At 45.9% G+C, this 14,578-nt stretch overlaps 1 protein-coding gene across 1 annotated transcript; it reads left to right on the forward strand.

The window, feature by feature from the left end:
• Nucleotides 1-1,668: 1,668 nt before the first annotated feature.
• ccdc92ba (coiled-coil domain containing 92Ba) lies at nt 1,669-14,416 on the forward strand (the record flags this gene model as incomplete). Its single annotated transcript, XM_083637802.1, has 4 exons — nt 1,669-1,757; nt 2,481-2,624; nt 9,298-9,345; nt 13,710-14,416. Exons 2-4 carry the CDS (start codon nt 2,489-2,491, stop codon nt 14,414-14,416), a joined length of 891 nt encoding a protein of 296 aa, XP_083493928.1. The 5' UTR covers nt 1,669-1,757; nt 2,481-2,488.
• Nucleotides 14,417-14,578: the final 162 nt, after the last annotated feature.

Genomic DNA, 14,578 nt, shown 5'->3' on the forward strand with positions numbered 1-14,578 from the left:
CAACCTCTTTTTTGTTTTGTTAGGAGGCTATCAATGTGGACACCAAAAGTCAACTTGCCATCAAGCCAAATTCCAAGGTATTTGTAAGAGGTTTTAGTTCAGCACCATCTAGTGTTAAGACCATACAATCAATGGGTGATGAACGGGAACTGAAGAAATCACAATTTGCTCTTTTTACTGTTTAATACCAACCAATTTGACAAGAGATATCTTTAAAGGCAGTCTGTAAAGAGTCCATTGCCTTTTTGGCATGCCTTTGGCTGCAAGAAGTGTACCAAATTATATGCTTTGATCACAAAATGCACAATTGTTTCTCGAATTGTAAAAGTACGTCTACTGGTGTAAAAAAATTTTTTTTGAGAAGATATTACTATTTTATTGCTTCTACATGCAAGATATCGATCTCTATTCTTTTAATTGGAATTTTTGGAAATTACAAAGTAACTCACTGCAAATGGCTCCACAATATGATTCTCTTATGGAGAGGAGAGTCAACATCTGCAATGGATGTGATTTAAAATTGAGTCAAGTAGCCTACAATATAGCTTACAAACATTCTTCAGCGAAAATAAAATTAGGCTACTGACTTTAGAAGTAGGATGGCTAATTTGAGTAAATGTGGGCTAGTGCTTCTACGTAGCCCCTTGCAAAATAGCAATCTTTCCGCATTCTCTCACAAGCAAATTTCTAGTATAGGGAGTGAAACAAAAGCTCATAATTTTACTGTAGACCCCAGGAACTCCTCAAGGACCCTCGGAGGTCCCCGGACCACGGGTTGGGAGCGGTTAGGAGACTGTAAAAGGTTGGGAGCTGGGAGCCACTGCAGGAGACTGGGCCTGCCGCTGTCCATGGTTCTGAAATCACATCCTCCAAATCACGGTGCGCGTGCAACCCAAACTACCTAATGAAACCCCGAATGCGCCCTTAATTAGGCTATTATTTTGTGTTTGTCTACTTTGATTTATTTTTTAGTCCTTTTAGTCTTGTTTCCCCGTCGTATCTCTAGTCTTAGTAGCTCTGCTCTCTGTATCGACCCGCTGTGAAGTCGGCATATGGGCTGGTCCTCTCCCAGTCAGCTGTCCTGCTGACTCTGTCGTACGATGTTCTCGCGTGTTCGGGCCAAGAGCATAATGTCAAGAGTCGAAAACTAATGCTTTTTTGACGACTGCCGCCATTTTGGCCTGAAAAAACACCTCCTTGGCCGTGGCATATGGGCCAATGGGACAACAGCATTGAACCATGACAGCCAATCGGAGGCGTCTCCTTCAGGCCAAAATGGCGGATTTGCTTGCGCTGGATGTTGCAGTGGAATGTCTTCGGTTCACCCTCTTTGGTCCTGGCTAGCTGACTTGTTTTCATCATAGGTTTTCATCCCTTTACAGCACAGCCGTCGTCTACAGCAGCTGTACGTCAGTCGGGCGAGAGAGAAAGGTGTGCGTGTTGAAATGGATTGCACACCTTTCTCATTTCATATCATACACTGCCTGCTTTTACACGTTTTAGGTTAATGTGACCGACGCAGCGCAGAGCAATGCACGCTGCATTTGCGTTCTACACAGGCTGCTTCTTCTGAATCAAACGTCGTCACAAGCAGCTGATGAGACATTTTCATGTGAAATGTCTTTGGATGAATGCCGCAGCAGCGACCAACTGTGCAGGGTTTGGACCAACACAGGAAGACAGCATGCCAGAATGGATCGGAGGACTTGTTTATAACGCCTACGAATCACATTTTGGCACTTAACAGCAAATAAAAGGTAAGTATTTGAGAATTTTGTGTCGACTTAACCTAATGTAAAAGGCCGATATCCGCGGTTGCGTCCCTAACCTCTGTAGTAATGCCTTGTTTTGCTCCCATTTCTGCTCATTTCTCTGGTTATATCAATAACGTTGCCTTATTTATAGCTCCCACATGACCTCGATAGAGAACTTGCACTTTTCTCTGTGGCTGACATAAGCAAGGTTCACAACATTATGCTGAACACTGCCACGGTTTGTAGAAAATGTGACATTTAGCTGCTGCTGGTCTTTGCAATTTAATATGAAGTTATGAAGGGGTTTCTCTTGAAAACAGATCAGGGTTCTCTCTCTCTCTCTCTCTCTCTCTCTCTCTCTCTCTCTCTCTCAATTTTCAATTAAATTCAAAAAGGGCTTTATTGGCATGATAAGGTGCATCATCTTACATTGTCAAATCATACAGATAGCATGTCATACATTATAGCAACACAGTAATTACAAAAAACAAAAATAGAAAAACAAAAACACACACACACACACACACACACACTCTCTCTCTCTCTCTCTCTCTCTCTCTCTCTCTCTCTCTCTCCCTCTGATGCACACACACACACACAGAGGGGGGGGAGAGAGAGAAAGATAGTATAGAGGCAAATGATGCTGGCAGAGTAAAAAGTGGGAGCTACTTCACAATATTCTCCTGCACCTCAGTATGCTGAAGCCGTGTGTGTCTCTCTCTCCAGACTCGGTCATGGCTGCGGAGCAGGGCGGCTTGTCCCGGCAGATAGAGAGCGTGGAGAGGAGCGTGGTGTTCCTCAGACAGGAACATCTCAGCTTGCTGCACGGGCTCCACCTGGAGATCCTCTCCCTGCAGAAACGATGCTCAGGTGAGGAGAGGGGATGCCCGGGGGATCTGAAACATTTCTCTACACCTGACAGGTTACTGAGTTCAAGAACCTTTTGTGGCCCGGCCCCAGAATCCCAGAATTTACACTTCTGCTATACAAATTTTCCATCTAAGATGGACATCTTCTACATGTCACGAGCTTGGGATTGCAATTCTTATCTCACGTCTTTGTATCAAAATTGAATTATCCGTATATTCATGATCATTGAATTGCTTGTGTGGTCTTTTTTCCTCTGGCATTAAATATTTAATATGATCGTAAGTAAGTTACATAGCAGTTTGCCAATGGCAAATCGTTTACACTCAGTATCTCAGAACTGCACCCAACCTACATACATTGTGATTTTTAACGTTTTCTCCATTTGATGAAGTCAAGCTGCTCTTGACTTGATTGTTCATTTTATATATATATATATATATATATATATATATATATAAATAGCCTATATTTCCAAAGACCACCCTGTTAATGTTAGCCCGGTCGTTGGTAATTCGGTGCATGTCACAGTCATCAGTCAAGCCCAGACAAGTCATGACTACATGGTGAGGTCATGCTATAGGATTCCTGTAGATTGCATCATTTCCTGTTTGAGGCCTAATGGATAATGCTATCCATTTAATCAAGCTTGGTGGTTTATGGCTCTGCTGGGTGCATGCATATACTCATGCAACACACACACACACACACACACACACACACACACACACACACACACACACACACACACATTTATTCAATGTCACAATACATCCCTACAAAGTCACATACATACACATCTATCATGCATAATCCCTATAGGAGCCAAAGTAATCCATATGAAGGAGATTGTAGTCCACAAATAGAGGGGGAGAGAGAGTGTGTGTGTGTGTGTGTGTGTGTGTGTGTGTGTGTGTGTGTGTGTGTGTGTGTGTGTGTGTGAGAGAGACGAGAGAGAGAATTGGCACAGAGCCAATGTGACCAGTTGAGTAGAAAAATGACCCCCACCCCCCCTCCTCCACCACTTTCTAGCTCTGCTGCAGTCACATCTGGTCAGTAAGGCTGTGTGTTTGTGACTGTCTGTACGTGTGTGTGTGTGTGTGTGTGTGTGTGTGTGTGTGTGTGTGTGTGTGTGTGTGTGTGTGTGTGTGTGTGTGTGTGTGTGTGTGTGTGTGTGAGAGAGAGAGAGAGAGACAGACAGACAGTGTGCATATCTCCTATTGACAGTTATTTCCTTGTCCCTTCCTTCCCTCCACTCCTCTTCCTCTATCTCTCCCTCCATGGGGTTTCCCACTGTGAATGCAGAGGGCAGCACACATGACGCTTCAGCAGACTCTGTCCACGTGTTGTTACTGTATGTTGGGAAGACACGACTCAGAGGCTCAGACAATACTTTGCTGAGAACGGTGAAATAATGATTACACTTCTTTAGAGGGCTTTTAGCAACAGCCAATATCTTCCTTAGAACTTGAAAATGTAGGCTGAATCGTCTTCCTGCAGCAGCTAGAATGAAGAGTGTGTTCTCCGGTTTAGCTCTGTCTGTAATACACTCTTTGTAGATTCTCCACAGGTTTCTGTGTGATTGCTTTCACAGAAGCATTACATGCCACAGATGCAGATTCTTTAAGGCATCCTACATTGACCTCCAAACACACTTGAAATGGTTTGTAGGCAAATCATTTTTCTACATAATAAAGTCAGGCCAAATTGCCACCAGGCACAGCTGTGCATCCCCACCCTGTTTCCCTGCACACCTGCACCTCATTTTGACTTGGACTATTGCTGCATTCATGTCATATTGGAAGAAGCGAATCAACGGGATAATGTATGAAGTTAAACTGAGTGTATGAAGTTAAAATCAAGCATAAACCAACTGCAGCAGACACTACTCTTAATAAAGTCAATAGTGTTACTGTGAATGTAACTGATCAATTAAAGCCTTTACATACTTGTGCGTCACAGCGAGCCTGCCAGCGCAGCCTGCATGCAGCTCCTCGAAAATGTGACTCGACGCAGCTGATGCAAACAGCGCGAGTATAATATAATATAGATGGGAAAATAACAGGAGAGATTGAAAGCTATTACCAAGAATATGCACTACATCCTCTCCTTGGGCTAACTTCTAGTCATTGAAATCCTAGTAAAATCACACAATTTACCGGTACTCATTTTGCTGGGGACTCCCCTGTGACCCCTCGTCAAGCTGACATTCGAGTATATGGGACCAGCTGCCGCCGGCAAGGCTCCAAGTCGAGGCTGATGCCGAAGTAGGTTTTCCGCTTTAGATCTTTATTGTCTTGGACTGCTGACATCGGTGGATCTGCAGCAGTGTGTTTGCAGCCGGGGTCGACACACTTCAGCAATTTGCGACACCAATTGGGGGGAAATATGAGCCTACAAAATAAAAAACAAAAAAACACGTCCAACATGTAGCTGACGTGAATCCTTTTTCTCAGTTGGAACTTGGCAGCTCATAGTTACGGAGAATCCCACGGGACATGAATGCGGCATATGACCACCCGGGGTTGGTCATGTCAGTCTTTGGGGAGGGACTGCTTTGGGAGAGGTGTTGACATTTTCAATAGTGTGGATGGAGACAAGGATGCCTTTGAGGATTGAGGCTGATGATAGGCTAATGTGGTGTGATGACTAGGGTTGGGTACCGAAACCCAGTACCAATGGCCCATTTCCACCGCAGGTAGTAGCGCGATCCCGCTCCGCTCGACTCGATAAATTGTCTCATTCCACCAGTAAAAACTGTTCCAGCCCGGGTTGTATTGGAGTCCAGTCGTGCTACTTTTCGTACCTGCCTCGTCGGGGTTCTATTCTGTGAACCCGGTACCATACGGTGACGTGAAAACATTGTTGACGACTGATTGGTCAGGCAGAATCATGTTTACTCTGTCTATCTACTGACTGTCAATGCAATGCTGCATACAAGTTTAGTGGTGCTTACCTTCTCTTCTGTTGTGTTATTTCCATCAGTCTTTTGTGTTGCTGCCTTCGCCTCTGGTGAAATAAAGTTGTGGCGGTGGTTTCAATTGTTTTCAGAGTGAAAAAAGTCCGCTGCTCAGGAAGCTCCTGTGCAGCGCTCCGCTAGGCCGCAGCGGGTCTTTGGTGAAGCCGCGGTCTTGCCTGGTGAGAGGCCGCGGGGGTACAGGCTTCACTCTGTTGCGCCTCTCCCGTCCGCGCGCAGCGCATGCCTGTGAGTTTGACTAACTACAAAGTGATATCCATTCTCCTGGCCGATTATCACATTTGCCCATGTACACTGTAGGTCATTTAGAGGCACCAGTATTTCATAAACAGTTTAAAAGTTCTGTGGATGGATTTAATTGTAACGTTATGTTATAGCCTACTTCGGTTATAAGCGAAGGACAGATATGCGGTCGCTATGACGACCAGCTGTGGGCGGGGGCAGATGAACGGCGGTCGAAGCAGAACATCCATCGGGCCGAAACGAGTAGAGCCGACTGGTGACGAGCTGTGCAGGGCAGTAAAATGTGGTGGAAATGAGCCACAATATGGTACTGGTACTTTTACAACCGGTACTACCGGTACCGAATTGCAACGCAGATTTTAAGTGCCTCATTTAGGTGCCATGCCCGAGCTGCTGAGTGAAATATCCGCCCTCTGGTTCTCCGAAACCGGCGCTGCACGCACCTTCACTTACAGTATATAGGGCGTAACACATAACGTTATTGTTTGAAATCCTCTTCACAGCCTCTTAAAAAAAAAAAACTTTAAAAATTAAGTACCGTTTCAGGCACCAGTACTCTTTTAGAAGTATTGTTTTAATATCAGAAAATATGAAAGGATACCCATCCCTAGTGATGACTGCTGCCATCTTGGTGATGTGCAGCTCGGAACGGTGCTGCAAGGTTGAGCCGACCGTTGTGCCGCTCATATGAGCTGTAGCTGTTACGTACTGCTGACCTCCTCCCTCTGTGTTTGCTGATCAGTGTAAATGTGCTCACGCCCGCGTCCCCTTCAACTACAATCAGTTACATCAGTTCCTGGATTGGAGACAGAATGCATCACAATAAAAGACACAAGGTGATATTGGAGAGAGGCGCGTGTTGCATAAGGCTTTGTGGACTGTAGCTCTGCAGATGGCAGGAAAATTGGTGACTGTTTACTCTCACGCTAGTAATTAAATCCTGCTCCTGTGGAAATGTGTGTCTCCTCCTCCTCCACCCACCAAGATGACTTTACAATATTCAGGGTCGAGGCGTGAAATAAAACCTGGAAGAGGAGATAAGTGGAACCTACAAAGGATTCGGCCCTGGCAGGTGCGGTGGATGCTGCCGACTGCCTGGTTTCCACTGCCCGACTGACTGTGGTGATACATTTGAATAGTTCTTTGTACTGACCTCGCGTGGTTAAAGTGAACTAGCTGAAAAGAGAGAACAGTCCTCGACGCTCGAAGCTCAATACTTTATCGGCAGTCAGCGAGTCTGACTCCCCCCCTTCTGGAGCTACTACTACTGGCTGGCTGGCTGGCTGCTCTGTCAGGGGTTTTCCTCTATTCCTTCCTTCCTCCTCTCATTCATCCCTCTCTCTGTGTAAGGGGCTCTGTTGTGCCCAGATGGCAAGAGGGCAAAAGAAAGGGTGTGACGGAGAGAGAGAGAGGGAGGAGAAGAAGGATAGAAATAACTAGAGTAAGACGTCTGCTGCTCTAGATAGCGCTGTCCTGTGTATTCAAGCGTTTTCACTACAAAATGCTAAATATACCTACTTAAAAAATAAATCTTAGATGACCTTCATTGCTCAATATTTCTCAACACAAAATTGGTGAGATACAGTAATAAAACCTGCTCTGTTTGGTCATGAAAATGTAGTAATCCGTTTAATTAATGAATGAGTTTTAGTTTAACATCTGAGTTGGGAGTGAAATCAATTTCTTTATTTTTGACAGAATAGGCTAAATATAATTATGCAACAATTATTTTAAAAGTAGCACACACACACACACACACACACACACACACGGTCTGTGAGCATGTGTGTGTGCTGAGAGCAGATGAGCAGGATGCGAGAGGTCCCCACTATGCTGTAGTCAGCCTGTCTGAAAGGCCGTCAAGATGATTGGCAGGCCAGACACAACAAGCTCAAAGATAGATCTACAATTAAGCCCGCCCCCATCCACCCCACCACCGCCCTGACCAGCGCTCAGAGACAAAGATGAGCTATTCCTATCGACACTACTGCAAATGTATTTGAATAATACTGATACCAAATCCCAGAGGCGCTCCAAACCCTTTCAGGGGAGGCTCGGTGAATGGAAGTGGAAAAAAATATGACATTAGTTATCGAAAGAAGGTCACATAGAATAGGCGAAATGTGTGTGATTTTGGTTAAAGAGATAATTCAGAGATTCAGTAGTTTGGGGAATTTTATTTTGTTTTTTGTTTTGTTTTTCCACTTTTCCAGAGTCAGAAACAAATAAATGCCTAGTTCAGACAGACCTTTTCCATGGATTTGGTGTAGTCTGAAGATGTCACCAGCAATGTCAGGCGCTCTTGCTCAATTGTTGAGTGTCTATGGGATCAAATAACAATCGTGATCTCATAGGCATCCAGGAATTTAGCGAAATTAAGCAAGTCAACTTTTTCCAAGCTTTGTCTGAGGGGAGGCCCACAGTCTCAGACTTTGAAAACCCCCTGACTTAGACCATCAGTTTGGCATCATTGGTCAAAATGAGGTATAAGCCAGTCAGTTGGTAGTCGTCAGTTGGTAACCTCCTTTCATTCACACTTATAACCCAGGATTAGCCTCAGTCCTGGTGCTAAAAGATGAGCCAGAGGCCAGAGCAAACCTCTTGATCCTGTTGTGAACTCCACAAAGTGGCCCAGGGCAAGAGAACAAAGAAGTGGAAACACAAACCAGTGTTGGCGCGGTGCTGCTGTGCTGACAGGAACAGAATTCATCCAAATGACAAATGTAGCCGGCACACTCATAGCTCCAATACAACCAAGTTCATTGTCCAAAACATTTCAACAGGCAAGCTGTGTCCATTAGGGAAACTCACAAACATACATTGGGCTCCTCTATTCAGAACAAGACGAACAGATAACAGATAACAGTAAGGCAGATAGAGAGAAAAGACAGTTTCTGCAGTTGTATACATTTGTATTCCTCCTTGCAACAAATAGCTATTGCTAGCAGTCCTTATTGGTTTCAGTTTTGCCTGATGAAGACCCAATAGGGTGGAACGCTTGCCAACCTTGAGCGCAAATAAAAACGGGAGCTGCTAATCAGTGTGCGGACAATTCCTTTATATTTCTTATTGGTTTCAGTGACAGATGCTAGCAATGCTAATATGCCCCCCCCCCCTCACATTGTGATGAGTGGTCAAATCTGAGTGACACACACTCTCTGATATTTAGTTTTTCCAATATACAATGATTGATGTCTCACTTGCATTTGGTCAGGAAACTCTTTATGTTAAAAGACTGGGTGGGACCTACATCAAACAGTACACCACTTTTAGGTTACCATGTGAAGAAAATAACAGACTTATTTAAATATTCAAAATGGCATTTCTACTTTTTTGTACTTAGGCTATTTCCGGTGTGGGGTTTGTGTATGAATTTCTCTTTAAGTGCTCTTTCCTTTTTTAGTTTTAGTCTCCCTCTGTTTATTGTCTTACGCCTCTCTTCTCTGTGTTTCTCAGAGCTGACCACCGAGCTGAAGGTGAAGCCTCCAGGCAGAAGCCAAATAGGTTTGTAAAAAAAATTAAATATACGGTAATATAATTTATAAAAAAAAAAAAATCTTTATCTGTTATCCTCCTTCTTACATTTCTATCTCTCCCTCATCTTTTTCCTCTCCCTTTCAAGTCTCTTCCACATTCTCAAAACTGCCTGACGGTATTTTTGGACCTCTTGTGGTTTTGTCTTCTACACGTGTCTACATCTCTCCGCGCCGGTTTGCCTTTGTGCCACTCAACCTCAACCGCCCCAAATCAGGCGTCTCTCATGCCCTATGCCCTCATCCCTCACTCCATCTGCCCTTCTCTCCTTCCCTCGTTCCCTTCCCCCAAGAGACAGATCCGTGTCAGCCACCCCCTCCCTCTTTCTCACCCATCTCTCTCTATGCAGTTTCCCGTGACAAACCAAACCTTGCATATGTGAATTTGCGTGTGTGTGTGTGTGTGGGGGGGGGGGGGGGGTGTTGATGGGAGCCTAGGATCTAAACTGAATAGGAAGAATTGGTCAGGGTTGGAAGAGGGCAGGGTGCGTGTTGTGGAGATACAAACACATGCTGCCGTGACATATTTGGCTCATGGCTGACGTTTGCATGGCCGCTTCTGGTCTTTGGTGTCCGGATGCAAGGATGCAAGATTGGCACCATTTTGTCACAGCAAATGAAAGAGAGGTGGATAGAGAGAGGGAGAGAGAGACTGAGGGGAGAGGGATCGCAGAATTCCCCTCATTTTGAACATAATTCTGATTCAGAAATGTTCATATATCCGTGGATTGCAGAAACGTACAATTCTGACATTTTATTCTGGCGACCAGGCTGGTTTGTGTCTGTGTGTGTGTGTGTGTGTGTGTGTGTGTGTGTGTGTGTGTGTGTGTGTGTGTGTGTGTGTGTATATATATAAATACTTACATGTATATATACTTATATATATTTTTTGATTGATTTCTTTATTAACGTGTCACACACCAATGGTGCCCAGCCCATATGGGCTTATGAGACACGACAAAAACAGATACAAAACTGAGGTTTACAATACTTCAGCTTCCATATTCCAGAATGCAAGATAACAAACAAAAGGACACAAAGTGTCATATAGAAAAATAGAACATATTCATTACAAACCTATATTACAAACAGCATATTTTTTCTTCTTTCCCAGGCATTACTAATAAATTGAGCTATATCAAAGACTCTCTTATTAAAGAAAAATTCAAGTTTAGTATAGTATATATACTTACATATATACTGTGTGTGTGTGTGTGTGTGTGTGTGTGTGTGTGTGTGTGTGTGTGTGTGTGTGTGTGTGTGTGTGTGTGTGTGTGTGTGTGTGTGTGTGTGTGTGTGGGGGTGTGTGTTGGGGAAGGGGGGGCATGTTCAGCTGCATTACCCAACCATTAGGCATTAGACCCCATCTCCTTTTCCAAGACAGGTTATCCCCCGTTCCATCATCTGCCATAACCCCTCCCCTCCCCCCCCCCTCCCCCTCCCCCCTCCCCTCCTCTCTCCCTCCCCTCCCCTCCCCTCCCCCCCTCCACTCCACTCCCCCCCCCTCCCCTCCCCTCCTCTCCCCTCCCCTCCTCCCTGACAAATTGATCCATCCACTTTTTCTCATCCTGCTTCTCATGGACCCAGTGGGGGTGTCCAATTACAGTCTGTTTGCTGAGGCAGAGACAGAGAGAGGTGGACAGAGAGAGAGAGAGAGAGGTGGAAAGAAGAGAAGGAAGAGGTAGAAAGCAGAGCGATTAAGGAGGGTAAGAAAAGACAAGGCGACGGGATGCGGTCTGCTGCAGACATGGAGGGATGGAGGGATGAGAGAGAGAGAGAGGGGGGGGGGGGGTTGATGAGTGTGGAGAGATATGAAGATCACATTAGGCAGTCTATAGTTAGGCTATGAGCTCACCCTGGGTGTGGTGTGGTGGTGGGCGACAGAAAACCTGAGGCTGATTTGTCCCCAGAGAACACAGCAGGGGCCATCCTGGAAGAGGGGGGGGGGGTGAAGAAAGAAGAGATGAAGGGAATCACAGAGGGCAAGATTGGAAATGAAAGAGAAGTAATTCGAGACAGTAAAACATACAAGTGAGAAAGAGTGGTGCTTACAAAGAGAGAGAGAGCGAGAATGAGGGGAAAGTGGGGATGATAAAGCAGTAGGGTTTTACCAGCTTTAACTTTAAACCCAAAGCTTTTATGAATGTATGAAACACCCTATTATATTGAAACCTAATAAGGATTTAGCTACACCCCACCCTTGGGATTCTCCTACCCAGCAAACGTGACCTATTTCTGAGGGTCGTCGAGGCGTCAGTGTGGCGGCCTCTGAGGATGTAATCTCACTCTCCTCCCCTGGCAGGCCGCAGCTTGGTCAGCCCAGGGCCGCTGCACTGACTCAGTGCTTTTGATCCTTACCTTCCCCTCTCTGGGGATTTGAGTGGAATGGAAGAGTGTGGAGAGTGACTACAGGAGGGGGGGGAAAGGTCAAACTGGGTTCAGAGTAACCTTGGTGCAGAGGTAGCCCTTTGTATGGGAAGGATGCCTCAAGTAGCAGTCTGTCTTTTTTTTTGTTCTCTCTCTCTCTCTCTCTCTCTCTCTCTCTCTCTCTCTCTCTCTCTCTCTCTCTCTCTCTCTCTCTCTCTCTCTCTCTCTCTCTCTCTCTCTCTCTCTCTCTCTCTCTCTCTCTCTCTCTGTGTGTCCCTCTTGGGAATAACGCGTTAACAGATTCAGTTGATGATATGAACTCTACAGTGTTAGCCAATGGTCTGATTTGATGTGTCAATGTAGTGGATTTCATGGCTTAGATATGTGTTCTGTATGTTTTTTAGCAGGCACAGTGGTACAGCATAACTGTGCCCCGCCTAAGCATGCAAGCAAAGTACCATTGGTGAATAGGGAGGGGATGATGGGCTGTAGAAATTCAATATATCATAATACAAAAATGTGACAATGCATATCGTAGTGGGCATACAAATTAATCACAACATTAGCTATATACCGTATTTCCGCTAATAGTAACCGGGGCCTTTATTTACTGAGCCGCAGAGAGCCCCCGTCCTATATTAGAGCAGAGGCCTGTATTTGAGTGAGGCCTTTATTTCTTAATATTAAACTCTCATGGACATACTCCTTTATTTTCATGACTTTTATTGCAAAATATTGCATAAAACCAAACAACGCAAATAAATATTGGTGGTCACTCACTCACTCAGTATCCTCCTCCTCCTCATCTAGTATGTCGGTATCCTCCGCGTCCTCATCATCATCAACATCATCCAGAACAACAAGTTCATTGTTGACCAGTTCCTCTTCATCTTCCTCATCCTCGGCTGCCTGTCTGTTCTCCTGGTCCCGCTAACGCAGCTGGGCGAGAGCCTCCCGTCCAGCGGCGCAGGGCTGTCCCTGCTTGAAGCAGTGGATGAGGTTGTCTTGACTCCCGTCAGTTTTCACAGACTGTCCACAAACTTGGAAGGCCTTTTTGATCAGATCCTTGTCCAGCTTGTCCCAGGCGGCGATCACCCAGTGCACAAGCAGGCGTCGAGCAGGCGCTTTTAGGTTTCCACCTCCAGCTGTGTACTGCTTATCTGCGTCCCCAGCTATCCACTCGTCGTAGGCATCGTGTAGGCTCTGCTTGAAGGGCTGATTCCACATCACACTGTACCAAATGTTCCGCTGCATATTGCACAACGCTCTCTTTAAACTTAACGTCAAACTTTCGTCTGGTTCGTTTGGTCGGTGCCATGTTTGTTTTTATTTCTCTTGTCTGCGTTACGTCCGGTTACGTCACACGGTAGATGCGTTGTGTTATGGGAAATTTACAGTACCGTATTCACCGTAGTTTTTGCTCCTTCGTTTTTTGTTTTTTTTGACCCGGCCTGTATTGAGGGAGGGGCCTTTATTTGTCCGTGCAGGCCGTACCCCCGTCCTATATTAGAGCAGAGGCCAGTAATGGAATAGAGGCCACTAATAGAGGAAATACGGTATATATACAATCTAAATGTGTTAGTTTTACTAAGAAGTTTGATGGAGCAAAGATTTGTTAAAACATTGTTAATTTGCCATTTTTCTTTTTCATTTAAACCCGTGTTGGCAGTGCAGAGTTTTTCATCCAGGGCGTGGTCTGCCCAAAACCATGGTGGGTTCCGTAATAATGCGTCTTGGGGGCATTTACACCTGTAGTTTCAAGTGGTCAAGCACTATCCGATTGTGTTTGTGTGTGTGTGTGTGTGTGTGTGTGTGTGTGTGTGTGTGTGTGTGTGTGTGTGTGTGTGTGTGTGTGTGTGTGAGTGAGAGAGAGAGAGCCTCTTTAGTTGTGCATGTATGTAGGTAGGTATGTGTTTTATGTAACAAGTATGTTTACACTTGCATGTTTGCCCCGTCTGTGTGTGTCAGAGTTACAGGAAGAAGAGGAGCACTTGGAGGCCCGCTGTCGGGTGGTGGAAAGCCGTCTGGCCGAGCAGCAGTGCACCTTGGGAGAGCTGCGTAAGGAGCTGAGTCACAAGGGGACTGTGGTGGGAGCCCTCAGAGCCAATCTGAAGGACAAGGAACGCAATTTCCTGGAGGAGCTCAAACGCCGCAGCCACCGCTCCACCATCCTGAACACAGAGCTGCAGAAGCAAACAGAGGCAGCAGCGTACCTCTCCTTCCAACTCCACGCCGCCAGGCAGAAACTGCACCACCAACGGATGCAGCAGAGGAAGGGACTGCTAGCCAGAGCTAACAGTCAGTATGGTGCCGAGCAGCACCCCCTTTCTCCGCAGATGCCCCTGGGGGCGTCGCCTGCCTCCCCTGTGGTCAAACCCAAGCGGCGGAGTGCTCGCTCCTCCTCGGGGCATTGGAGAGTGGAGCGTTCCAGGGAGTGTGTGCCCATGGAGAAAGTGACTGGTCCCGCAGAACCCACAGCCATGCCGGACCCCGCGCTTTTCCTCCATCCCCGCCGGCACAGAGCCCACTCCAGGCACTCTGCGGCCCAAAGACAGCCTCCACGGGGCCTGGGAGAGGAGGATGAGGAGGGAGGAGGTGGGGAAGGGCAAGATCAACCGGCTAGACTGGTGTCTACAGCCACAGCGCCACCTGCTGCTGAGACCCAGGCAGATTAGCAACTACTGTGAGGAGCGCATTTAACTGCATCATGATCACTGTCGTCATTATCAGACTGTTAATGCTGTTGTTGACCATTGTTCTGCACTTTGACTGAATGGATAGTGAGACTGGTTTTAGCTATTGGGTCGTATTACACTTACCATAGACACTTTTCTAAT

Source organism: Poromitra crassiceps (genome assembly GCF_964638095.1).
Source record: "Poromitra crassiceps genome assembly, chromosome: 5".
NCBI lineage: Eukaryota > Metazoa > Chordata > Actinopteri > Beryciformes > Melamphaidae > Poromitra > Poromitra crassiceps.